Source organism: Choloepus didactylus, chromosome 17 (genome assembly GCF_015220235.1).
Source record: "Choloepus didactylus isolate mChoDid1 chromosome 17, mChoDid1.pri, whole genome shotgun sequence".
NCBI classification, from domain to species: domain Eukaryota; kingdom Metazoa; phylum Chordata; class Mammalia; order Pilosa; family Megalonychidae; genus Choloepus; species Choloepus didactylus.
The window spans coordinates 45,733,273-45,760,991 of NC_051323.1; the positions used below are offsets into that span (position 1 = coordinate 45,733,273).

Sequence of the window (27,719 nt, forward strand, 5' to 3'; positions counted from 1 at the left end):
GAACAGACTGAGACTCAGAGAGGAAAGCTGACTTCCCCAGGGTCATGCAGCTCAAACTGGAACCTGGTTGCATCTGATTCCAAAAACCAGCCTCCGAGCTCCACAGCAACTATTGCAACCCTTAGCTCTTCCTCCTCAGAGCCTTGGGGAGAGAGGAAGAGAGGGTTTAACCAGGCTGGAGGGGGAGGTGGTGAATGGAGAGAAAGGAACTAATGTTTATTGAGAATCTGCAGCCCACAAAGCTTTTTATGTTTGTTATCTAATCCTGTTAGTAATTCTTTGAGGCAATTAGTCTCATCCCCATTTTACAGATAAGGAGATTGGTACTAGAGGAAGCCAGGGGTGCAGAGGAGGGGAAGTGACTTCCCAGGATCACCTGGTTAGCCTGCGATAGCAACTTCATTCCCATGCAAGTCTCTCTGAATTCAAAGCCAGTGCCCTGTGCCCTCTACCACTCCACACCTGGGCCAACTACCCAACGCAGCTCTGTCTGTCTCACATGCCCTCCAGACCCAGGCAGAGCCCAAGCAGCTCTGAATGGCCTTATAGCCTCCTGGATGCTGAGGGGTCTCACTAGAGCACGGGCCCAGCTCCGGGAATGTCCTAACCAGCGGGCTCCAGGAACCAGCTGAGTTTGTGCTCCAGCTCTGCCTGGCTGAAGGATGAGAATGGCATCTAATGAGTCCTCTGGTCTCTGTCTTCCTGGTCCAAGTGGTCAGGTGGCCCTGGGTATGTGGGCTGGCTCTAGGAGAAGGGGCCGTCTGTTCACCGGGGCTCCGCCTCACAGTGCTAAGTTGGTGAGGGTATGGGGGTCTCAAGCCCACTTCCCAGGTTTTCTCTCAGCACAGCCCGGTCATGCAGGAGCATGCAGGAAGGGCCTCCCTTGGTGGTCCCACCATGCAGCGCGGATGGCTGGATGGAAACGGATCATGAGGTTGAAAGGTGCCTCCATGTCACCAGGCCTGAGGGGTCACCTACCTGGAGAGACTCCCCACTCTGGAAGCCTTACCTTAAAGAGGGACATTCACACTGAAGCAAACTTGAAAAGAGAGAACATGTACACAAAGAGAAGTTTACTTGGCCAGCATTTCCCTCATTGCCCTTGGCTTTCATTGAGGTCAGCTAGGTTTCTGGGGAGACAGAGCTCTCCCTCCTATGCTGGTTTCCCCCATTCCAGTGTGGAAGCCTTGGGAGCCACAATCTCAGAGCCTAACTTTTTAGGGGAAGTGAGGAGCACATGGGAAGGAAGCTGGGAGTAAGCACAATACCCCCAAGATCTGCAAGATCAGGTAATGCCCTTCAACCACACCAGTCACTTCTACCCTCTAGGGTCCCAATGGATGAGGTAATGCCACCATCTTGGAAACAAATCCCCATGGGATAGAGCAATGAGTTATTCTATGTTTGGAGATTTTCTCCAGGATCAAAGGTTTAGACCCCAGCCATGCTGGATTTTCAACTTCCCTATCACCCACTGCTGGGGTACTTGCTACCAAACAACCCTCCATGGCCCCCTTGCTCTGAAGCACGTCTCCCCTAGAAAACTGTCTTGAGTATGTGATGGTGCAAAGTCTTTGGTTTGGTGTTGATGGTGCATTGCTTGTGTGAAACCAATTCAGTATGTGAAGGAGGGAGACATAAGGTAGCTCGTGGGGCAAACAAGAGAAAATGAGGAAAATCATGTGTAAGCAGAGGCTGCCGAGAAAATGTACTGGGGAGGGGGTTAGAGCAAAGAGGCTTAAACCTGAAGGCATGAAACTTATTTGAACTAATCACAGCTGGTGGGTCGGGGCAAGGGTTAGACAGGGAGGCTCAGGCGCCAAGGCAGCAAAAATCTCAGTTTAGCAAATGTCTCGAGAAGGCAAAGGCCTGAAGGTGATAGCAGCCAATCCAGCTTTGTGATGGAACTTGACTAAAGGCCAAATTCCAGTTATGAAATCTGGATAACCTCCTTGGTGATATCTTCTAAGGGGGAGAGGCTTCCTGTGGAGGGAACACAAATTTAGGCCTGGGAGCTGTTCTGCTATCCCTTTAGCCCCTGTGGGGGTAGCCCAGAGACCGCAGCCTCCTGTGGGCCAGCCCAGGGCAGAGGCAGGTGGGTTCTGCCTGGTTCGCTATGCCTGGTGGGCTCTGCCATGGGGGGCTCTGTCTGCGCAGTGGGAGTGAGCATGGTCAGGAGCTCAGGAAAACTTGCACCTTAGTCTTGGCTCTTCTTACATCCTAGACTAGAAGATAGGAAATCATCCAGCCTCACCCCCAGCACCTACCACCCGACAAAAGCAGTTTCTTTCCGAATCTGACAGGAAGGGCCCCCCACCCCTCATCCCCAGTGTCCCCAAATTCAGTATAGCCGGCTGAGGTATGGGGCAATGGATATGTAGCAGGTTCCTGGGGATTGGTGGGGCATTTGGTATGAGGTGAATGGAGCATGGCTAGGGTGCAAGTGGAGCTAGCCCAAGACAGAGGAAACATGGAGCTCCCTCATGGGCCCCAGGCCCTTGGCCGAATCACCCTGGAGTTCTTCGGCCTTGCCAGGTGAGGGGAGTTTGCTTGCTTACACACCTGTCCGCTGCCTCTGTGGGGCCACTACAAAACTGAAAGGCTGATGATTTTGCTCACAGACTTTCCCTTCCCTTCTCACAGTGTCTTTCCCTGGACTTGGAATCAGTCCCCCAGTCCAAGAATCCGAGATCAGTGTCCCTGGCTGCTTGTGATCCACAGAGCTGGCCACTTCTTCCCAATGGCAGGCACTGAACCAGCTTTCCTTCTTCCCTCTCTGAAAGCCCTTTCTTTGCCAGCTCTCTTTCAGAAGGCGTTGGATATGTCTTCAATTGACATGATGCTTTAAGCCTGACTCATGATGGAACTCCCTGCCCCATGAACAGTAGGGTGACTTCTCCAGGGGCATTTCTCAGCTTCTCAGTGCCTCTCCAATGACGTCTTGGGGGTGGTCGTCCATTTTGCCTATGGGAAAGGCTGGCCCTGTTTATGGAATGCAGTGCCCTCCTCGTATCTGGGCTAGATAGGCACCTACCTGCCCACCCAGGGTTAGCTGTGAGTTGGTTAGAGAGGAGTAATAGCTTATGAAATCTGTGAGTTTTCATATTGCTCCTGCACATTCTTCAGACATGTGGAAATACAGTATATTCATCACCGGAGTGGACTTTAATTCAATTTAAAATTCGTTTCTGCTATACACAAGCCCAAAGATGACTTGGGGTGATGGTGACATTAACATTTTTCAGAAAAGACCTCTAAATTTGGGCATACATTTGCACATCTTCCCAACCTGCTTCCAACTTTGACCTTCCAACTTTGACTATTCTTTTCTTCCCCGATATGTTTCTCCTGAAAGAAACCTCTAGACTCAAGGATATAAAAGTGATCAGACATTTAAATACAAGTCTTTAAAGCCCTGGAGCTGAAAGACCTCTAAGAACTGCCATTCTTAGGCTCCAAAGGTGATGAGCAACACCTCTTGCACAATTCAGGTTTTCAGTTTTTTCCATCCTTCCCTCAGATGTTCTAATTCTCTCTTCCAAACTGAATTCAAACCAATCTAATAAACACTCTCTCCCCGAACCATCAACAGCTTCAAAGAGAAACCTGTGGAGGTCTGTGGGGGCAGAGAAGGGGCATGCACAGAAGTTGATTTCCAACTCAATGATGAAGTCAGTTTTTAGGACGTCTAAGACAGTTCTGGAATTTGTGGGCGCTCCTGGACAGCATTCACCCTATCTCTTTGCCAACTTCTCAGTGGGTGGTGAAGCCCCCAGATGGCTACTTGAGCTCCCCCTGCCCCCAGCAAAGGGAACAGAGTCCTGCCCTCTGGCATTGGTCGGAGGGACTCTCCAGAGACTGAAGGAGAGGGAAGCCCCAGCTGCCTCTAGGTCCCTTCCCCCGACCCCTCGGGCCACCTCCCTCATATCTCTTCTCTCTCCCTCTCCCAGGGGAAGCCAGGTACAGCTCTCAGGTGGAGTCCTCTCAGAAAGTCTGCACTTTCATTTGGCTCAAAGTTTCAAACTAAAGGTTGTAAGCCCCTGTGGAGAACCCTCGGTACTGCCAAGGCATCAAAAAGGTTTTTTAGAGACCAGAGCTTCTCAAGGCTTTGGAAATCTCAGAGCTACTCTTGCCCACCAGATTTGAATAAACACTCCTGGGAAAGACTTTTGGCAACGAAGGTTCTGTTACCATTAATCCATAGTTTAAAATTTCCTTTCTGCCTTTTATGATTAATGATCTTCCATAGTTCCTTCCTTCCACGTCACCTCTCAACCGAGACCCACCCTTGGCTTCCTTGGGCAGACCCCAGGCCCTCTGTCCCCTTTACACCCGTTGCCAATGGTCCCTCCAATAAGTGGCTGTTCCCTGGCTGTGCTCCAGCCCAGCTGGGGCCCAGGACTCCAGAAGTCTAACTTTAAGCCATTTTGTTAACATAGAGTCTAGGCTTTAAATTTCAGTCATTTTGTAGACCCAGGCTAATGTCCAGCCAGCCCCGATCACACCCTGGGCTCCTGTTTGTCAGTCCTGCATTCTTTACTTGGCTCTCCTTCCCCCTTTTCTTTGGGTGTGTTAACCTAGACTGAATCTAAATTAAAATTTTACCCTCAGACCTGAGACTTTTGTTTCTCCTTCTCCCCTGCTAGGCCTCTAGCCTCCTATGTCTCTGTTTTGTCAGGTGCACGGTTAATCTTGCCCTTCAAGGCCACTTGTGGAGACCCCAGCCACCAGGCATGCTGGCATGTGCAGTGAGCCCCTGTGGGCAGCAGGGGAGCAGTCAGCCCAGGGGGCTGGAGCCCCAAACTCTCCCAAACCCTGCAGGTCTGTGGAGCCACAGCAAGTGCTCAGCATAGTGGGCCCTAGAGCTGAGACTGAGATGGCTGGGAACCAGAGCAGCGTTCACTGAGAAAGGAGGGGAACCCAAATCCAGCCTGTCCCAAGCTGGGTGTGACCCAACAAAACCATGAGAACCAAGGAGCAAGCAAATGAGGACTGGTGATGGGACCGAGTGTCCGGGGACGGTCACATCTTTCTCTAGCCAGGGCTAAGGCTTGGGCCATGCCAAGCTGCTGAGAGTCACCCCCGACACCGCTCATTTCTAAGACTCACACCTCCAACAGTGATGGCTCACTGTAAAACCTCCCAGAGAGTATTGCATTCCTCTCTGTGTCAAAGCCCAGGGGCGTCTCTTCTGTGCTGGGGGTGGGGGTGGTGGTTCACTTGACCGAATGTGGGGTGACTGGGAGCTGACTGCATGATCTCAGGACCCCAGCCCCTGGTCCCATAAACTCGCCTCATACTACTCCACCCACCTCGGTCAGCAGGCCAGCAGGCCACCCAAATTCTCAGTCCAAAAGAATGCCTTGTTGGGCTAAAACCCAACAAAATTAATATATTCTCCATCACCACCCCCCACCCAACCTCAAGGAGAGCACGGACACTCTCCCTAGGCCCCTTCCAGCAGGGGCCATTGATGGGACGTGGTCTCAGCACTCCAAGTAAAGCCCAGACGCCGTCTATTCCTCTTTCCAAACTCCGAGCGTCAAACAGCTTTTCTTACAACCCCCTGACTCCAGACACCCTTCGCTGCACCTCCCTCTGACTGGCATCACCGCAACAGTCCTAGGAGTCTGGAAGGAAGCACGAGCTCGGGCTGGAGAGCAGGCAGAAGGAGAGGGCTGCAGGATGGGGAGGGGGTTCTCCAAGAAAATGGCCCCTCACAGATGAGGCCTCCATCGCGGCCCTTCTCAGATGTCAGTCACTGAGTCCCACCTTCACACTCCGGCTGATTTCCACGTAAGGACCCAGCTATTAGGTAGTTATTACTTTTCTTTAAATTGACTTGCTTTGAAAAAAAGCACTGAAACCCGTTTATGTATAAAGAAACTTTTTATCACCACCATTCATGGAAGTATACCATCATTTGTAATTTCTAATCCAAATAAATAAATCTCTATTAAAATAAAAAGTATTCTTCTGTATCCCATATACATTATCATCCCGCTTACTGCTTTAGGTTCCATATTTTCTACAGTCAATACTTGGGCCCAAAAGACTCCCTTTGACACTTTGGCTCTAAAATGTGCCCAGACCCTCTTTTTGTGGAAGTCTTTCCTCCCGCCTGCTCTGTATCGGGGCACACTCCGCCTGCCAGCCAGGTACCCAGGCCCGACCCGCAGTGTGGCATGTGCTCCGGGCCCTGAGCCCCCAGCCTGACTCACAATTCGCGGTTTGAAGGGCGGCTTGATCTTCTTCTGCTCCAGGAGCACCCAGTCAATCTCCTTGAAGAATGGGTGCTGTTTAATGGCATCCTCGCCGTTCTGTGCCGCCACACAGCCCAGGCGCTTGTGGGGGTTCTTGGTCATGAACTGTGGGGATGGGGACATGACACCGAATTAGTGACAGAGGCACAGGCAAAGTTGGCCCCAGCAGCATGTTTGGCGTCCCCTCCCAAGCCCACTCTCTGCACCCAAAGGCTTCACCCCTCAGGGTGTGTTTTATCTCTTACATAGAATTCAGTATGTGCCAGTCACCATTCTAAGTACTTTATAGATACATTAACTAATTTCATCCTCACATAACCCTATGAGGTAGGTATTATTACTAACCCTATTTTTGAAGTGAGGTTCTTCAGGCACAGAGAGGTTAATTAAGCCGCCTAAGGTCACACAGCTAGCCAGGTACCACATTGGGACTGGGAACCCCGATGCGCCTTAGGTTCTCAAGTCTTGAGAGAAAAGGAGATTGGAGTCTGCCAATCTCATTTACACTGTGGGATCAACAGTCCTTTTTGGGGCAAGGAAAGAGGACAAGATATTCATATTAAGGTAAATTAGCAAATGCATTTCCTGTTCCTGCCTTTTCCCCTGGATTTGAGGTTGCAAACTCTGACTTAAAATGTCCATGTAGATTAAAAGATTAAAAAAAAAACCACACACAACAAAAAGAAAAGCATATTTCAATGCTTGTATGTAAAATCCACATTGGTGTGTTTTATATTTGGGGGGGTAGTATCCTGTGCCCATGCACTCCCAAGCAAACATTGTCTTCATTAAATCTATCAGTACTGCTGGTTAACAGTAATTTAATTGAACAGATCTAAACCAATATAACCCTGGGAAAAACAGTGCTGGTAGGTGGAAATACTTCTGACAGCCAACCAAAATGAAGCTGTGTGTGTTGAAGTGTTACATTTCACAGGGTGAAGGCTGAGTGTCTTCACTTAACCACAGAAACTTGAAAGGACAAAATATAATCCAAAGGAATAAATCTATACCGTTGGAATTTCAGGCTTCACTGACAAGGGAGAATTTTTTGGGCAGGGAGAGCCACCTACTGTCTCTTGCCTGGTGCCCTTGAAACCAAAGCACATGGGCACACGCTAAATGTTACCGGAAGGCAAGGGCCACAGATGAGAAGGGGGTGGGGTCGTGGGATGAGGAGTGGTTGGCCCAGGTCGCACCTGCTTACACATCTCGGGAGGCTGCCTGTCACGCACAGGGGAAAGTTTGTATTCCTTAGCTTGGCACACGGGAACGACTGAGTCTGAATCCAGTCTACCTGCTGGCCATTTGCATCCTTTATTCCCTCTAGCTGAATGTCCCTCTCCAAAGCCTATGCATCTTCCAAGAACCAGTACAAAATGCTGCCTCTTCTGTGAAGCTTCACCAGATCCCCATCTCTGGTAATACTGGGGATCCCATGCTGCTTATTTATTTAATGTATAATTTGCCCAACTATCTCCCTCCCTGAATGGGGAGCTCTGTGATATAGGAACCAGGCTTCTCTTCCCAGTAGCTGGCTCCTGTTATGCATGCAGTACACTGTAAAGTCCAAATGGGGGACTGAAGGCTAGCCTTAGGGCACAGTGCTGAGGGACGGAGGCAGCAGGACTGCCCCTTACTGTTGCATAGGTTGTGCACTGCCCAAAATTTTTTTATGTAAATGGCTTCTTCTCTAGTGCTGCTACAACTTAACATAGGTAGCAGGCCTCAGAGACACAGCTCAGGGGTCAGAAACATGGAAAACCCAGCCTGGCCCTAGAATCAAGGGTGTGACAGTGAGAGGAAGTTAAACATTCCAAGGCCAAGGGAGCTGAAGACTCCTCCTGGCTTCCTCAGCTCTTCCTGTCCTCCCTCTTCTGGGAGGGGAAATATCAAGGCTATAGATAAATATTCGGGTGTTAACATCTCAAGGAGCTGCTCCAAGTCAGATGCTCTTCTCACACAGTGACTCCACTCCACTAACCTGTTAATGCAGTGCAACGTTTATCTTTCTGAATCTCTGTAGCTCAGAGTTTCTCAGTCTTGGAGCTATTGACATTTGGGGCTAAATTATTCTTTGCTGCAGGGGGCTGCCCTGTGCATGTAGGAAGTTGAGCAGCTTCCCTGGGCTTCACCCACTAGATGCCAGTTGCACTTCTTACCCAGCTGTAAAAACAACAAATGCTTCCCGACATTGCCAGATGTCTCCTGGGGGAACGGGGGACGGTGGTGGAGGGAACGGCCTCTGGTTGAGAACCACTGCTCTAGGCCATCCCAAAATGAAAGAGCTCAGTTACAGCTGAGGGTGTACTGGGTGCGTTCTGCCCTGTGAGACGTCCTGGCTGCCTTGGGTTGCTGCAGGTTTTTACTCAGCTACCCAACTGGGTGGTTGGAAGACTTGACTTGGGAAAAACTGGGGCTCAGGGAATGAAAGGAGGCAAAGGCTGCTGTCTCCACCCCACATTGATTACCCAGTGAGGGTCCTCTGGGGTGTTTTGGGAGATGATCCCACATGCAGCTCCAGAGTGCAAGGAGAGGTCAGAACAAACGGACACACGTCTGCCCAGCCCTCTGGCCTGTCTAGCTATCGGCCAGATTCTAACCCACAGTTTTCTTTTTTAAGTAGGGCTGGGCAGGATCAAAATTAATGGCCTTTAATAGGAGGCATGTTATATAAATCATTCCATACCATGGAATACTCAGTAGTGGTTAAAAAAAAAAAGAAGGTAGAGGAGGAGGTGGAGGGTGTACTCTATTCTGAGATGGACAGTATCTAAGATACATATCATTGAGTGGAAAAAGCAAGATATACCATTAAGTGGAAAAGGAAATATATGTACAGTGTTCTACTATCTGTATAAAAGAGGTGAGAAAATAAGATTCTGTATTTGTATTTGCTTATATATAGCTAAAGATATTTGGCAAGGATATATAAAAATCTAAAAACAAAGTTTACCCAAGGGGGAGAGGATGTGAGAAATGGGCAGATGGGGAACAAGGATAAGAGGGAGACTTTTCACTGTATCCAACTTGTATCCTTAAAAGTTTTTTTAAACCATGTGACTGTATTAAAAATCTAAAAACAAGCAAGCAAGCAAATTAAATGAATTAAGCTTTAATAAATAAACCGAAAAAAAAAAAAGATTTTATTTGGAAAGTTGTGTGAGTCCTTCTAGGCAAGATTCCTTCCCACTGGGTGATGCTTGCTTCCTCTAAAAGGCTTTGCTTTCCTGTAGGGAAGTAAAAATGGAAGAGGTTGGAGAGTGGTCAGGTCAAGGGTGCTAGTTTTGGGAACAGGCCAGCTGCTCATCAGTGCTCTATTTTGAATCGCCCTCCCTCCTTTGCAGAATAGCTGTTAGCATCCATTCTGGGCCAAGCACTGTTCTGAGTGACGGGCCCCAGGGATGACGTAAGAGGCAGGGCCTCCACCCTCTAGGAGCTACAGAAGAGTAAGGGAGGTGGGGAAGAAACAATTATGCAAGAGAATTGAGATGGTGATGAATGATATGAGAAAAGCACCTATATTATGAGAGTATCATAAGGTGACTTCCCTCTTGGGCAGGGAAGTTTGATGAAGGGTTCCCTGAGGAGGCAACATTTAGGCTGAGACCTGAAGGTGGCGCGTGAAGCAGTCAGGCCACCAGGGAGGGGAGCGTGGTGGCGGCAGAAGGAAGGCAGGGTGCAGAGGCTCAGAGGCAGGAAAGGGCATGGTGCCTTCTAGACCCAGACATGGGCCAGGGTGGCTGGGCTCAGGCAGTGAGGGCGAATGGCTGAGCGGTGGACAGGGCCCCAGTGCAGGGCCTTCTAGGCCACACTCAAGACCTGGTCTTCATCCCACCGCAATGTGCAGTCATGGCAGAGTTTCAGAGAGGAGCAGAAGCAGACGGGGGCTGGGTTTGCTTTCTGAATGAAGTGAAAGGATGAGAGGGGACAAGACTGGGGGCCCAGCCATGAGGTCCCAGAGTTCACCAAGGGAGAGGCGATGGAGGTGGGTGGAGAAAGGTGACTAGAATGGAAACTTTCTGGGAAGGGGAATGGACTTGATGATTGACTAGCCTTGGTGGGGAGGTGGAGGAGGGGCCATTTACTGAGCCAAGGGACTCAGGAGTGAGCAGGTTTGAGGGGTATGATCAGGAGCTCAGTTTGGGTCAATATTGAATGTGAGGGGCCTTCCAGACAGCAGAGTGGAGTGGAGGGACAGGGCAGGTAATTGGATCTACAGGTAGAGGCTGGGAGAGGGGTCTGCCTGGGGCCATGCACCCTTGAGCTGCAGGGCTAACTGAGGTGGGGTGATGGGTGAGATCTCCTGGGGGAGACGTACTATGGCGAGAGATCCACTGAGGGAAGGATTCCCTAGTCGCGGAGAGCACAGGCCAGGTAGAGGACCCAGGGCTGAGTCCTTAGAATGGCATGAGGTGTTGATGGGAATTCACTCACAAAGAGATGAGAGTTTGGCCAGTAAGTGACACCACCAAGGTACTGGCAAGAGTGGGGACCAAAGACTGGTACCCAAGGGTGACTCACTTGGGGGGTTTTTTTCTCTGGCCCTTACACTTTTTTGAAACAATTGAACTAACATTAAAAGATTTTACTTCAAAATCTGGATTCCAGGTTTCTTTTGGAAAACCAGATCTGGCGAGGCTAAGTCCCCATCCTGCAGAGCTAGGCGTATCCACTGGAGCTAAGGAGTAGACACCTGCTTAGGCAGGGGTGGGCTCTGTGGGTGACCCTGTCCCCACCTGGCCCAGTTCAGTTTTTTACATCACCTACTTGGTTCTGACAGGCATTTAATTCTATAAACCCTGGCGGAAAGAGAAAAGAGCGCCAAGAACTACTGCTTTCAATTTGTCAGCAACTATTAGTGAGCAGCTGAAAGGCGCCAGCTCAGGTCTAGGCTCTCGGGGTGCAGCTAGGAAATGACTGACAAAGGTTCCTGCCCTCATGGAGCTTACAGTTTTGTAGAGGGAAATGGACAACAGATAACAAACATGATACCTAACTGAATTTATACAGTGTTAGTGAAAACTGCTTGCTATCAGGGATAAATTAGCAGGATAAGGGGGCAGGTAGGGAGGGTGGCAAGTTTTCATTTTCACTGGGGGGTGGGCAGGGTAAGCCTCGCAGAGAAGATGCTATTGAGCCAACACTTTAGCATGTCCACAACTGGGGGCAGAAGGAGACAAGGAGGTAGCAAAGGAGATGGAGACGAAGCTGCCCAAATGGCAGAGGTCTGAGACCAGAGCCAAGTTCCAAAGGCAGAGAGCTTTAACTCCGGGGCAACTCAACCAAACCCAGTGGAATGTGACTGCGAAGCTCCAAGGCCAGGCTCCCAAAAGAATACGCTTCAGGAAACTACTGGACTGAGGAGAAAAGGTTGGCTGAGGAAATGGAGGCAGAGAGCGCCACAGAAGTCATTTCCACAAGCAGCAGAAACTTCGCTCAGAGCGCGAGGCCCAGCCCAGAACACACATTAAATCTGAAAAGTTGGAAAAACTAGTTCCCCCTCAAGAAGACTAGTCCCCCCAAGACTTCCTCACTTGCTTGGGGCAAGGACAGAGGACACTGGGGGCCAAAGCGAAAAGTACCCTCTAGACCTTTCTCTACCCAACAGCCAGAGCAATCTTCTAACATATAAGTCAGTTCACCCTCCTGCCTGAACATATCCAACAGCTTCCTGTGTACTAAGGATCAAATGGAACCTCTAACCGCGGCATAAGGGACCCTGCAGAGTAAAGGGCCCCCAACTACTCCCCTCACACCACCCTCCCCTGGGCTTCTTTTAGTTCCTCCACCCTGCTAAGCTCTTTCTGGCCTCAGGGCCTTTGTACTTACTGTTCCTTCTGCCCAGGATGCGCCTTTCTCCAGAGAAGCACATGACTTAAATCCCTGAGGTCAGGTTTCTGCTCCAGTGTCACCTGATCGGAGAGGTCTTCCCGACAGTAACCCCCCTCCAGGCAGCATGTGCCTTTCGCTCCTCATCCTACTTCATGTTCCTTTTTAGTGCTCATTATCAGTTAGTATAATCTGCAGTCTCTTGTCTACGCATCTATTCACGGGACTGTTAGCTGCGTCGCCAGCATCTGGCTTAGTGCCTGGCACAAACTGGATGCTCAATAAACATATGTTGAATAAATGAATGAATGAATGAATGGTCTATCTGCCTCCCTGACCACACTACACATGGGAGTACTTTTTATTTATTGGCCCACCTTCTCCCCGTGGATTGTAAGCTCTGCCAGCCAGCGGCCATGCTGTTATATTTACTGCTACTTACGCAGCAGCTGGCACAGTGCCTCACACATGGGGAGCAGTCAATAAATAGTAGTTCATTGAATTAATGAATGGGAGGGAGGGAGAGAAAGAGGGAGAAAGAGAGAAAGTGAAAGAAAAGTAGTTGAGGAAGGGAGGGAGGGAATGAGGTGAAGGGAAGATGGAAGGAGGCAGAAAAAATTAACTGCAGAAAGAGTAACACATTCTGATATGGCATTTTCCAAAATATAATGTGTGTGCCACCAGACACCTACAAATTGATTTTAGGTCTTTTTAAAACTTTCATATGATGATTTATGTTAATTAATGATGGAGAGATACAGACTTTCCATTCATGACAGTGACATAAATTTTCTTATAAAATACATATAATTAGGTAAATGTTGGGGTCAATTAAAAGAAAAAGAAAAGTAAATATTGGTACAGAGGGTACTTGAATATGACAAGATGTGTGTATGTGCATGCAAACTATTAAAGTCTGGGGAATTCTGCTGGGTGAAAGAAGCCAGGACTGGAGGTCAAGGTTCCTGGGCTGTCACCTTGGGCCTGCCTCAACCTACCAGGGTGGCCATGGACAAACCAGTCTTCTTCCCTTCCCTGCACCTCAGCTTCCACAGCTTTCAAAGGGATGGGGTCAGTGCCAGTATATCGTAGAAACAACTGTGCTTAGAAAGTGTTAAGTATTTTCGCATATGAGGGATCGTTAGTAGGGATCGGGACAGTTTCTTTATTAAACTTTTGAATCCAGCAGGGCTGCTTCTATCTCGAGTGGACTTTCTTTTCCAACCAGCTGCTCAGCCACAGCAATGCTGTCAGGACCCAGGCAGGCAGTGCCCTCCCCTCTCTCCCCCCCATCACAGACCCTGGGTGAAGAAAGGCCACTGGGTGGTGGGTGGGGAAGGAGGCCCCAGCACCCGGAGTGTCATTGGCAGAGGCGATGGTGCTGTTTGCATCCACACCACGGCAGGATCCACACTGTGCCCCATCCCAGGAAGCACAAACACACTGTCCCTTTCCCATAAGAACAATTTATTCCAGGCCCGCTCTCTTGGCAGCAGCCTCTGAACTGTGCCGGAACTCCCAGTGGTGACTGCCCTCAACTCCTCACATTCAGTGGTGAGCAGAGAAAATGGAGGAACGGAGAAGAGAGAGAATGAGAGAGAGAAAGGGAGAGAGGAGGAGGGTGGGTGGAGGGAGGGAGGAGTGAGCGCGACAGAGTGAAGAAGGAGTCAGAGGTGCTGGGAGGGCCAGGGGAGCAGAGACCTGGGTGAGGGGTGATGACTCACAGCTTTCAAGATGCTGACGGCCTCCTTGCTGAGCCACACCGGGTACAGTACGTCATCGTGGAGGATGGACTCAAACAGGTCGTCCTCATTGTCAGCCTCGAAGGGGGGCTGCCCAGCCATCATCTCGTACATTAGCACCCCCAGGGCCCACCAGTCCACCGAGGGGCCGTACTCCAACTCCTGCAGGATCTGTTCAGGAAACTGGCAACGTCAGAGGCAGTGGGGCCTGGGGGAAGGGCAGCAGCCTGCGAGGCCCACCAGACTCCTACTGTCCACAGCACCCAGGCCCAGTGCCCATGGGGAAGCTGCAAGTGCCCCGTCACCTTCTCTTCTATTTGCTCCTGCCACGGGGTGGAGCCCGTTATAAAGGGTTTGGTTCTAAATCACTTGTTCAGGGAAGACAAGGCACTAGGTTGGAGGCCAACTATTATCTCTCCAAGTCCACACAGTCTGTCCTCAGGTGGGAACAAACTGCTGCTTCTTTGAGCACCAGATGAATACACTGTGTTTAGGGTCATGTAAACAAAACAAAACAAAGCTTATTTTTAATACTAAAATCAGAACCAGGAGAGCCAGTCTAAGAGAGATACGAGAGAGCTGAAATTAAGAGGGGGTGGCAAGTTCAGGTCTTCCATCTCATGTTCAGTCCAGGGCTCAGTGGGTAGAGAGAGGGGCAGAATCTCATCCCTATTGACATGACGGACTTGACCTGAGACACAGCTACGTTTAAGAACCCTACCCCAGCTCTTTATGCGCTAACCAAAAAGACCACGGTGCTCTTGCTTCTTCGGAGAGAAGACCCACCTTTACCCTTCCTCAGTGACTCAGATAAGACCCATCTTCTCCTTCCTCACATCTCCCGTAGGACTGGCTGCTGACTCCCCTTTTCCCTGCCTCTATCAAACTCCAGGCCCCTTTCTTTTCTTTGAGATGCTCCTCATTAATGTTCTCCCTACTGCAATAGCCCGAATAAAATCACCTCCTCAATTGTCCAGTGCATTTGGTCTTTGACAAGGCTCTTCTCTTATGCATGCTCTCTTTGTTGCTCTCTTTTTTCCCTCTAGCCCACTGTGCAGAGTTGAACTCACTCAAATTAAATGCATGTAGGACATGCTACTGAATAGCATATGCCATCAGCTTCCTGTAAAAGAGTGTGTTTGGACTGAAATTTTACAATCTGAGTCATATTTCAGTGCCTGAGAAGAATTCTACCAAAAGTTATGATGTTTAAGACTTTTTGAAAAGCAAGTCATTGCCCCTGTTCTAACTTTCCAGGAACATTGGCTGCATGTTGTGGTAGAAAGACAAAGAAGGCCAACAAGGATATTTACTTTCCATCCTAAATCTGGTGCTTAATTTTCTGGGTGATCTTAGGGTAGTCACTCAACTTTCTCATTTATTAAACGAGGCTCAAACTCTCAACCTCCCAGATTAATTAAGGTGAAAGATTTTAAACTCATACTGCAAAATACAAAGCTCTATTCAATCAGAAGGCAGTATTAAATCCCAGTTTTCCTCTGTTGGGTCTGGTCTCCATGTTTACGTAATATGCAGTAGGCCAATGAAATGTGCTTGGATCAGAGGACAAAAAAACCCTGAGCTGTCTCCACTGTTAAGGATGGGATTGTGAGGTGACGTTCCATCTCATGATTTTCTCCTATCGGTCAGAGTAGGCTTAGGCATGGTTCTGCCCAGAAACAGGGGCACTGTTGAATGACCTCCCCAGGTTGCTCTTGGCTCTATAATTCTTTAAAGAATTCCACAAAGGGAAGAGTACAGGGGAGAAGCAAGGATGCAGCTCATGTCCTGAAAAAGGGCACACCCCAAGAATCCCCCAAAACAGGGCAAAGGCCATGCCTGATATTCCCGCTCCTGCAGGGCACCTCAGACAGGTAACTGCTCAGGGCCAGGGCAAGGCCCCATTTCAGTTCTCAGACTTCAAGAGAGACAGGGAAGAGGATACTGAAATCAAAATATTTTGTCTTTCTGTTCTCAACTCAAAACACCGTTCTAGAGATTGCATTTTGAAAACAATAAAAACACACAAGTTTAGGAATCTTCCAAATTCGAACTGAAAGGAATGTGAAAAAATGCAGCCTACTCTAAATTACCTGGGGCTGGTAAAATGGTTAATCCCCGTGGTCTCTTAGCCCACTGGTTAGCACATGGTGTCGGTAAGGTCAGAGCTACTGGCTCCACTGTCCTGAGACGCCAGTAATTCTGCTCTATTCCAAAGCCAAAACCAGCTCCTTCCTCAACCTTGAAAGGTCCAGCCCCGCAGCATGGCTCACCACAGTAGCCCCAGTTACCCTCCTTCAAGGTCACAGAAGATTTTCCTGGGTTTCACCAGTTATGGTGCTCTTTCTCCTAGCCTCTGAAATCCTAGGAGCCTGTACTGTCCCCAGATTTGTTGACACTTTCCACACACTACTCTGTTTGTGGTTATCATTTCATGGTCACCTGACTCTGCAGCGCACCGGAAGGTGAGGGCTGTGGCATTCCTCTGAGCCCACCACTGTGCTCAGCCCAATTCCAAACACTCAGCCCATGGGCAACATCTTGAGACTAGCTGGTATATGTGCCTACTTTGCATGACTTACTGGGCATGGTCCTTCCCTCCTGGGCTCAGGAGCGCTGGGCACTACGGGGGCCCCCCTCTGACCTCAGGCAGGTGGGATAGCCTGGTGCTGGTACCTCCATGCAGTGGTGGGAAGGTGGCCTCCAGGTGGCCTGTGTCTGTGCTCAGACAGGGTGGTGCTATGGTAACCACAGGGCGGACCTGCCTACCTTCCCCAGGCCTTCCAGAACCTTCTCCTTTTGGGTGGCCTCTTTTGTAACATTCTTTTTAGGCTTGGCCCTAATTATCTGCTTCCTGATCGCCTTGTCAGTGATGAAGCTGGAGAGAAGCGCAAGGCTTCACACGCCAAGGGGTGGGGCGGGGGTGGGGTTGGCAACTGGGGCTGATACCTCGTGCAGGTCATGGCTTTGGTAGAAGACAAGGGGCAGGCACTGGGCCTGATGACACAAGGCACTATCCCGGGCTGATGGCAATGTGCTTGGGAAGGGGGCTGGGCATGGAGAAAGGAGAGGGATGCAAGGGGGCTGGCCAGATGGCATGTGGTGGGAAGGGCAGCACTGGGGCAGAGCTGACGCCTCAGAAGGTGTCTGTGGTTTCAGGGCTAGCTGGCACCTCACCACCCCTCCTATGTGAGCAGAGGCTTATGCTTTCTGAAGCATTTCCATGCTACACTCTCATTAGATTCTCAGGACACCTTGATGAGCTGGGTAGGGCGGGAATTATTCTCATCATTCCCATTTGAAAGATGAGGAACCTGAGGCCCCAGAGTGTTCCGTGACTTGATCAAGGTCATGTGGAAACATGAGTGGTCAAGTCTGGCCTGGAAACCAACCCCTCCGCCAGCCACCCCCATGCAGCTGAACAACAGCAATGAGGAGGAGGAGGAGGAGGAGAACCGCCAAGGTGTATACTGTGTATACTGTGGTTGGGCACTGTGCTACGGGCCTCAGGAGGCAGCATGTCATTTAATCTTCTCCATAGCTCCTGATCAAGACAGCAACACCTCTATCGGCTGTCATCTGCCTACAGCAACACCAGGAATTGTCTGCCATTTCAGACGTCCACACAGTGGCACAGGGACTGAGCAGGCAGGGGAGAGGGGCTGCATCTCATTACAAACAGAGATGAGAGGTTCTCTGTGAGGCTCGCCGATGGGTTGCTTTTCATGGAAGTGGAGGGGGTGTTTCATTCATCACACAGTGTGTGTTTGCCTTGGCCAGCTACTGCCCGGGGCTGTCAACCCTTTGACTCTGGCATCAGCGCATACAGGGATGGGAGTGGAGGATTCTGATGATAACAAAACAAATGAGGAAGACAGTGAGAAAAGGAGGTCCCAATTGCGAGCCCTAGCTTTCATTTTTATCTCCTTGAAGTCTGAATTCCTCGTGTGCCTGCTAAGGGAACACGCTAGGAGAGACAGACTAAAATCTCTACTCTTCAGATCCCTTAGAAGATAAAGGTCCAACAGAGGATTTACCTATTACCTACCTTTCCCGCAACTACCACCCCCTCCACCATGGCCTCCTGATGTCTCACCTGGTCCAGGAAAACAGACTGTCCAATGGTCTCCCTTCCTGCACTCTCAGCCTTCCCATCCACACTCCTGTTGCCAGTCTTCTTCCTGAGACAGGTCTCATTCTGTCCCTCTTCCACTGGGAAACTCTTAGTGGGTCCACAGATCCTACAGGACAAATGCCACATTCCTTGGGGCTCTCCTTGGTCCTAATCTCATTCATTACTATGGGCTGCAAGGCTCTTATACAGTATTTACTTTTCCTGAAAAAGGTAAGAATGTTCTCATCCCTTGGCCTTTGTGCATGTTGGAGCACCACATGGTTTTTATTCATCCTTTCAACAAACCTTTACTAAAAGCCTGATTTGTGTGCTGGCTCCTGGGATACCCAGATTAGAAACATAGACCCTGTCCTCAAAGGATTCCGAGCCTGGGGATACTGGACCTCCTCCCTGACTCTCCAATCTTCCCTGTGTGGTTTTCAGGAATGCCCTCCCCCCTCCCACCATCAATGGAAATCCCAGTTATGCTCTACAACTCAATTCATCCACCAGATGCTCCAAGAAGGCTTCCCTGCTCCCTGAGGGTACCACCTTGTTTTGTGTACCTATTTATTTTGCTTAATTAGTTTACTGGTCTATCACTCCTTCTAGTCCAAAAGTTCCTTTAAGAGAGGACTGTGTTTTAGCCAGTTCCCTTACCCCACCACATTGCTTTGTGTCTAGCAGGCACTCAAACGAAATCTGAATGTGCTAACACCTATCCACTGTGGGCAATGTCTAATGGGGATTGGTACTTCCTTCCCAGCTCTAGTATGAGTCAGAACCTTCAAGATAATTTTTATTAATTATCTACTATACACTATGCCTTAAATATGAGTTATATCACAGTAGGCATCTCTCAGTTTGGGCAAGATTGACCTGGAGAAACTCAAGGCAAACACTTTATGATGGGCCAAATAAGGTTCACAAAAAGCAACCCACGGGTGAGACTCACAAAGAGCAACTCTGATCTTTTTTTATAAACAGCCACAGTGACTGTCTTCTTCCCACTCAGATCCTTGTACACATATGTAGAATCACCACTACACTTGAAGCGGCAAACATTTCTTGGTTTTACTGCAGGCAAATCATAGCTGATAAAGTTAAGTGTTGCCTTTATCAGTAACGTTCCTTCATTCTGGTTATTTAGTAGTGAAAACAGTGATACTAGTCAACACATTTCTCTTGGTCCCAGTTTTATTGGTGGTTCTGGACTAGAATGGGAAAATGATGTTCAGTGAGGACTTTACCAGATTTGGGGAATGGCCTGTTACTCTCAGTTCACCCATCAACTGTACTACCACCACCACTTTGTTGTGAAGAAATTTGCAGACCTTTTACCCTTCTCCTTCTCCCTCCTCTCTAGACTCCATCTTGGTTTTTGGGAGCCTTCCCTACACCCCTAGACACCCCCCAATGCATGGGGATGCCCCCTGCATTGGCCCTGGCACCAGCAGGAGTGGCCCTCTGTACACGGGTCTGACCTCGGGAGCGATGTAGTCAGGAGTCCCACAGAACGTGGTGGTGGTCACACCATTCAGAATCCCTTCCTTGCACATCCCAAAGTCGGCCAGCTTGCAGTGACCTTCTGCATCCAGAAGGATATTGTCCAGTTTCAAATCCCTGTAAGACAGGCCAGAACCACATGGTTAATGCTTCACTCACCCCACATAGTCTTCTTGAGTTGGAGACATGTGTGTGTCCCAGGGGAATCTGCTCCAGAGAAGAACATCCTTGAGGAGACCTGGACCTGCCAGGAAACAACCTCAGTCCAGGGGCCTTCTTCATGCTGGCCAGCCCTCAGGCATGCCTCCATTCTCCCCAGCACGAGGGAGGAGCTCCGGTAATTCCAGAAGTGTAGCAAGGCTGCTGTGGTTTAATAGATTAATGTCAGAAGCTATTTACTAAGGCCCTACTATGTGCTGAAATTCATATTTACTAGACCTTGATATGAATGAAGGAAGTAACTTATCCTTCCTCCTTCATGAGTTAACAATGGGAATCAGTTGGGGGCAGGGAGGGGGATAAGGCGACATATAGTAACATTTACGAATCAGATAAAACCACGTGAGACTCAGGTGCTACTTTCTAGGTACCTCCGATGAGAGCTGTTGCTTTCAGAGGGGGACAGCACTGAAGGTTGGCGCAGGCAGCGAAGGCTTCCAGGAATCAGTGGCTCTCAACAGAGGCTTGGAGAAAGGATAAAGTTTGGATAAAGCATGAAAAGAGAGTATGGGAGGGGAGGGTAACACAGGAGATGCAAAAGGCAGTGAAGGGACCAGGGAACTGGGTGAACAATAAGGCAAGGTGGGAATGTTGAAACCAACCAGGAAAGACCTAGAAGGCCAGGAAGAGGGGTTTGGAATTCGTGCCTCCATGAGCATGACACATTTGGAAGATCAGTCTTACAGGGCCAAGCAGGCTGGGTGAGAGAAGGGTCTGGGGGCAGGAAGGAAGACACACCAGTTGCAATAACCTGGACCTGCAGAGGCCCAATAGTCTGTGCAGCAACTGAGGGGCATGGGACTGCCCAGGCTCCACCAGCATAGCTCTTGAAGCCTGTTGGACAGTTTGGGATTCTGTGTAAGATCTTAAGTAAGATCTGGGGTTCTAAGTAAGAATTCCCCTACCAATCAAGGCTGGAAACCCCAGATCTGGCCCTGCAGAAGGACCGACACTGTATGAAGGTCCCTGGCCCTGGCCTATTCCTCCCTTGGCAGCCACTTTGGAGTGGGAGGCCTTGTGAAGAAGGCCCCAGCCCCCTGCACAGAGCAGAAGAAGGGCCTTTCTCAACAAGCCTGCTGGTGTTTGGGCTTGAACTCCAGAATCCAGGAATCCAGGCCTGAGTGCAAAGGTGGGGAGGGAAGCACTTTAGGACCTGCCTGCTTTGCAGCCATGACCCGGTTTCCACTTACAGCTGGGACTTCTTGAGAAAAAGAAAGCACATAAAATGCGCTGCTCTAAGCAAATACTTGTGAACTATAGAACTATGGAAAGCACAGTGAGCCCAAATGAGCTGGGCTCCCCGGCCACCACGTGTGGTCAGGGCTCTGCTGGCTGGGGGTGGGACGGCAGGGAGATGAATTCCGGGCCTGGACACAGGAGGCTGGGTTTTAATCACTAGTTGTGCATTGGCCCAGGTGAAGTCACCGACGCCTCAGTGGTCTATTACCTTATCTGTCAAACTGGGGTAATGGTACATTCCTGCTCATGGTCTTGGTTTAAGGGTTAATGGGATAAGGTGTGAAAAGGTAGAAAAGGTCTTCAACACCATTACACTCACTTCCTTTGTGAGGAAACTGAGTTAGTGGGAACTGGGTGTCCTCCAGTGGTAGGGTGGCTGACCGTTTGGGCCAGGCTGAGTCACAGGCCCCTTGGCGCTCCAGGATCGGGAGTGGCCTTTGCACACGCAGTGGTTACAAGGGGCAGCTACAGCCATAATAGTAACAACTGTGCCTGCACGTGTGCAAAGCACAGAGCACGTTCCTTATGAGTGCGGCAGAAATAAGGAACTGGAGTCTGAAGAAGGTTAAGTGATTTCTTAAAGATGACGAGGAGGGTTGATGCAACCAGGACCAGAACTCGGTTTCCTGCTCCAAAAGCTGCTGCTCTGGCCTCTCTGTGCTGCACTCTTCTACCTTCCTGTCTTAAGGTTGGTTGATTTCTTTCAATGCCAGTTACCAGCCCCAACTCACAAAGAACTCCAAATGCTGCCCTCAAACGATCCTCTTTTAAAGCTTTGTTATGTCATAGGAAAGACTTGCTCTGCTTCTCTTTCAGAAAGCCTTAAAATCTCCTTATTTGTATGAATGGAATAGAGTCAGAAGATTCCAAGCCAGCCTGAGAATTGCGAAACTCAGCATTTACGGTCCCTTCTGTGCAGCCTTGCCTTCTGCTCTGGGTCCCCACACTTTTCAGGGAGGGCGAGAGAAGGTGGAAGGTCTCCCTTCTCCCCACCTCCTGCCTCCTCTTCACCTGCCCTTGCACTGGCTGCACACTCACACTGTCCCTTTGTATCCTGCTCCTGTTTCCGTCCTGGGGGGAGAAGCCGCTCTGCCCAGAGAGCCCTGTGTGGCCTCCGCACCAGCACGTTCTGCAGGGGGGCCAGGCGCGTGCCCCCAGCTGGTGAAAGGGAGGCCCCAGGCCCAAATGCCTCTTGCCACCGAAGCCCGAAATCCCGCCATTACCCACTTCCTCAGATTCCCCCTCGGCTCTCTGTACTTATCTAAAATTCTAATTCCCCATATGAAACCAACTCCTGTGGAAGAGTTAGTGACTAAGGTTCCTTTCCTTTGGGACAGGAAAGAGTAGCGCAGTTTGAAAGACCCCTGGGGATAAGAAAGGCCATTTCTAGAATTTTATTCTTCCGGGGGCGGGGGGAGGTGGGGGCTTGGGGGGTGGGTCGTCAGATTCATTAAAACAAAAAATACTCATACGCCTGGCACCAGACTCCGGGCCTGGGCCCCTGAGGGTGAAGCGGTTTGTGAACAGGCTTTCAGTGGATGGGAAGCCCAGGGCCCTGCTTGCTGGGGCAGGATGGGCGGAGGAGAGGGAGGGAGAGAGAGAGAGAAATGAGTGTCGGGCACGCAGCGGGGTGGTGGGGTGCAGGTGCTGAAGGAGGGGGAGGTGCTCTTGAAACCCGCTGCTCCACAGCCAGCTGGGGGCCTCTGACCAGCACTGCTGCTCCAGGGGCCCTGACTTCCCACTCCCTATTCCTGCTCCAGGAATCTCCCACCTGCTGGATTTTGTGCTGCCTCTTCAACAGGTACCTCTAGGTATCCTTGGGAAGAGGGCCTCAGAATAATTATTTGCCAGCTTCCCTGCTGTAAGGTGGGTGGTCTCCCCTGCTTCCTGCGAGTTCCCACAGTGCCCAGGGCATGGCCGGGCACACAGCAAGTCCTCATCAAACCTGGTGACTGACAGCATTGCAAAGAGGGACTTCTGTCTAGAAATCTGATTATTATCTACTCAGGACTCAAATACAAGGCCAGGGCACTTTTGAGGACTAGGGACATTTTTAGAGTTAGGGTCATTTTTTTTTTTTTTAATTAAAAAGGAAAAAATTCCAGCAAAAGTACTATTCTTATTTACGAGCCAATGTGATTAGCTATTACTTTTGAGTTAATCTTTTAATAGCGTCAATTTTTTCACTGTTCCATAAAATCAAAAAGTATAAAAGGAAATACAGTAAAATCTTTTTCTCCTGCATCTGTTCCCCAACAACATTTATTTCCCTATAGGTAATTGCTTTTTATTCATTCCTTGTGTATCTTCTTGGTCATACTTTACAAATAAATAAGAAAATGTGAATACATATTCACTTCCCCCTTTTAAACCAAATGGTAGCTTGCTGTATGCACTCTTTTGCACCATACCCTTTTCACTTAATATATATTGGAGAGCTTTCTATCTTGGCACACAAAAAACCTCCTAATTCTTTTTTTATGGCCCCACAATACTCCATCATATTTATCTGGGACATTTAGGCTGCTTCCAATATTTTGCTATATCAAATAATGCTGCTGTGAATAACATTGGACATATGACATTTCACATATACGTGAAAGCAACTGTACAATATTTCCTAGAAACAAAATTGCTGTCAGATAGTACAAGAATCCAAATTTTGATGGATGTTGCCAAATGCCTTCCTTGGGTTTGAACAATTTACACTTCCGCCAGCAGTGCAGGACAGTGCCCATTTCCCCATGTCTGGCAAACATGTATGTTGTCGAGTTCTAGATCTTTGCCAGTTTGACAGATGAAACCAGAATTTCAATATATTCTTAATTTGTATTGTAAATATCAGCACCCTTTCATATGTTTAAAAGGGTTCTTTTTTTTCCCTGTGAATTGCGTTTTGCCTATTTTTCTTTTGTGCTGTTTTTTAAAAATAATTTTTAGTAGCTCTTTATATCTTAGGAAAATAAACTTTGTGTTGGATGAGAATTGCAAATATTTTTCCCAGGTTGTTGTCTGACTTTCAAGTTTGCTTATGGTAGATTTTGCCCTGCTGAAATTATTTTTATGTCATTGAATTGATATTTTATTTTATGGTTTCTGGATTTTTGCATCATAATTTGAAAGGCTTTACCCATTCCTCAGTTGTAACAGAATTTTCTCAAGGTTTCTCCTACTGCTTTTATGCCTTCATTTTGTAGACTTAAATCTTTGCTATATTTGGAAGTTTCCCTGATAAAAGGTGTGAGATATAGAACCAACTTTGTTTCCAGATGTTTGTTAAGTTGTCCCAATATCATATTTTGAATAGTTCATATCTTTTCCCCACTGATGGGAAATGCTACCTTTATCAAATGCTGGTACTAAATCCCTGTAGGCATTTGGATTTATTTCTTTATTTCATTACACTGATTTATACCACACTGCTTTAATTATTGAGGGCTTTTAATATATTTTAACATCCAGTTGGGCTGGTCCACTTATTGTTCTTCTTTTTCAAAATTTCCTGGGTATTTTTGCTTGTTTATTTTTCCATATAAACTTAAGAATCATCTGTCTAGTTAAAAAAACAAAACAAAACAGAACCTTGGAGATGCTTTTAGTGGAAACATGCTTAAAGTTATAAATTAACTCAGGGAGAATTGATGTTTTTATGACACTGAGTCTTCCTAGCCAATAATATTGTTTGTCTTTTCAGTTGTTCAAAGTCTTTTCTAGGTCCATTAAGAACTTTTAAATTTCTCTCATATAGATCTTACACACTTCCTGTTACATTTTATGGCAGACTACAGGTTGTCTCCCAATATCCCTTCTCTCTCTCTTTTCCTTAGTAACAGAACGTTGTTCTATTGTTGTTTGTTTTTTTTAGCCATGCACATAACCATGCAGCTTAAAAACCAGAATTCACAGTCTCCATGAGAGCTGGGTATGTTTATATCACTGAGGTCTAGCCACTGACACACAGTGTGGAAATGTCCTTAGAAGGATGAGCCTTATGCTTCTTTTTCTTTTCTTCCTCTGTCCTGTTGCCTTAATGTGGATATGATGGTTGGAGTTCTAGCAGCCATCCTGGGCCATAAAGACAAGCCCTAGTGACAGTCCTTGGACAGCCCACTTCCAGATAACTTTTAAATGAAAAAGAACTAAACTCGTGTCTTATTTAAAGCACTGTTTTTTTTTTTTTCCTGTTAATTGCAATGCAATTTTCTCCTAAATAATCCAAGTTATTTTGTTGTTTGAGTACTTTTTGCAAATGGGGTGTTGCATTCCATTATCTTCTATCTGGTTGCATATGTATATTCTAGCTATTGATTTATCATTTTGTATCCTGCCACTATACTGAATTCTCTAATGTATGTGAAGCAGTTTTCCAGCTGATTCTTCCGGGTTTTTCAAATTGGCTTCAATTAGGGATAACTGTACCTCCTCCTTTTCATTATATATTTCTAATGTATTTCCCTTGTCTAATTGTGTTAATTAGGACCTCAAGAACAATGCTAAATAAAATGGTGACTGCAAGCACCTTTTGTAGTCCTTGATTTTAAAGGGGCCCACTCCCAGCTTTCCCTGACACAGGATGCCTTCACTGTAGCCCCTCTCACCTGGGCTGGGGATTCATGGCTACCTTACTGTCCTCTCCACTAGATGGAGAACTTGGGAGAACTTCCACGGAACCTCACATCCTCCCCCACATGCCAAATGGGATGTGGGCTTCAGGGTGAAGGATAAGGAGTGGGTCATTCAATGTCTCCCTAGTTCAGGGCTTCTCGACCTTGACATTTGGAGCTGAATAATTCTTTGTCATGGGGTGCCGTCCTGTGTATTGTCTGATAGCATTCCAGCCTCTACCCGCTGGATGCCTGTAGCATATCCCCCTTGGTTATGATAACCAAAATATTTCCAGATTTTGCAAATTTCCCCTGGGGGCTCTGGTTAAGAACCACTACTCTAACATAAGCCTTAAGCAGCCTGCAAGGCTACAACAAGGTCTAGATGAGGTCATCAGGTCAAATGAGGATTTGGGAGCAATGCTCTGGACAACTCCTCTTCTGGCATGGAACATCCTCGGCCATTGGCTGCTAGAACTCCAACCATCATATCATCCCCTGGAGACAGGAATCCTGACCACACCAACCCTGCTAACATTTGGCATCATCAACCCACCTTTCTAAATGTGTGAGGAAACTGAGGCTCTGAAAAGGTAAGCAACTTGCCCAGGTCATATGGCCGGTAACAAGCTGAGCTGGGCTGACTGCATGACTGCACGTGGCCTCCTCAGAGAAAATGAAAGACATAGGAGGTGAAATCTCTGTTTGATGATTGGCCCCAAATTCCCTTTGGGCTGGCTGTTGGAAAAAGAAACCTTCATGGCGAGGTGGGAAACACAGAGGCCAAGGAGTCACAGCCCTTGAGAGAGAAGGACTGATTTAGACCCGGATGGTATAACACTCCCTAGAGGTAGGAGCACAGATCTCTCTTCCAGAAAATCAAAAGACTTCAAGAAAGGAAATTCCCTGAACAGTGTATCCTTTTGTTGTTGTTGTTGTTGTTAATTCTATAAAACTTATTTGAGGTGGGAGAAAAGAAGGCCCAGCAGTTTCAGGTGGGAAAAAAGCTTATTCTGTAAGACCAAATGTGCTAACCTTATTGGGGTAGGAAAAGGGAAAGGGACCTGTGAGTAAAAACAAATCCCCTAAAATGAGTTTTCTGAGAAGCGGTGAGAAATGGTCTGACAGTGAGGGAGGACTGGCATGGAAAGAAGCTCTTACACTCAGGCATCTGTCGAGATGGGTGAGATCAGTGGTAGGTCAGTGTACTTTTATTGAAAGTGACAAGAAACCAACTGTTGATCTCTCTAGCAATGTGTCAACAACAATTCAAAATACATATTTTGATTTCTAAGAAGTTTCCCCGAGGGATGGTTGTTTGTGCATCTAATTCTGCATATTTAGGTAAAAGGGGTTGTTGGTGTCTCCCTTTGTGATCTGAGAAGTTAGGTGGGTCCTTCAACTTCTCCCTTCCTGATGCCCAGCTAGGAAGAGAAATAGTTCTGAACCTGAAACCTCACTCTGCTACCCACTAACTGGATGAGGTAGGGCTGGTCCAGAATGTCTTTGAGACTCAGTTTCCTTATCTGTAAAATGGGGATCGTATCACTACAACTGGACGATGGCACGAACCCATGTGACAGACCCAGCACAGTGCCCCAGAAGTGCCACCTTCTCCTCCAGGGCGCTATAGTGGTCGTCTTTTAATTTACACATCCCCGAGATGACAAGCCACTGAATCCCTAATAACGCTTTCATTTTAGAAAAATACTTACTGACTCCTACTATGTAAAAGCCACCAAGAGAGATTCTGTGAGAGGAAAAAAATGTGAAGCAACTGTAACATGTGAGAGAGACAAATGAGAGCAAGTATGTGTATGTTTGAGACAGACAGACAATGACTGAGATTTTCAGCCAAGGCTGGAAGGAAAATATCACGGGATTCCTTTCCCCTGGGATGAGGTAATACCCTGGGACACAGGAACACAAAGCACCCCAGGGGGCAAAGCCCTGGGGGCGAGCCGGGGCCGCACATGTGGTGCTAGTCGGGATTGAAGTGAGGTTCCAGGCACTTGAACTTCTCAGGCTCTGCATCTCCACCCGGGAAGGGCCCATTTGCAGACCTGTGGGGGTGGCCGCCCTTAGCAGGTAGGACGCCAACAGATGCCCTGTGGCTTACCAGTTCACCGCTCATGTGAGCTATCACACATAGCATCTCCCTGGCTCCTCATGCCAGCCCCTGGCAGTGGGTATCATCATC

At 48.3% G+C, this 27,719-nt stretch overlaps 1 protein-coding gene across 5 annotated transcripts in view; it reads right to left on the reverse strand.

Annotated features, from left to right (window-relative positions):
* PRKCE (protein kinase C epsilon) overlaps positions 1-27,719 on the reverse strand; it is a 517,101-nt gene that overhangs the window by 21,440 nt on the left and 467,942 nt on the right. For 3 of the 5 annotated variants that reach the window (XM_037807299.1, XM_037807298.1, XM_037807301.1), the window contains 3 exons: positions 19,436-19,574; positions 13,820-14,008; positions 6,222-6,368 (listed from right to left, as the gene is read on the reverse strand). In XM_037807299.1, coding sequence (XP_037663227.1) covers positions 6,222-6,368; positions 13,820-14,008; positions 19,436-19,574 — 475 coding nt within the window. Of the gene's footprint in view, positions 1-774; positions 1,040-6,221; positions 6,369-9,019; positions 9,494-13,819; positions 14,009-19,435; positions 19,575-27,719 lie in introns of those variants that run through there. The other 2 variants (XM_037807300.1, XM_037807302.1) reach the window with 2 other exon arrangements.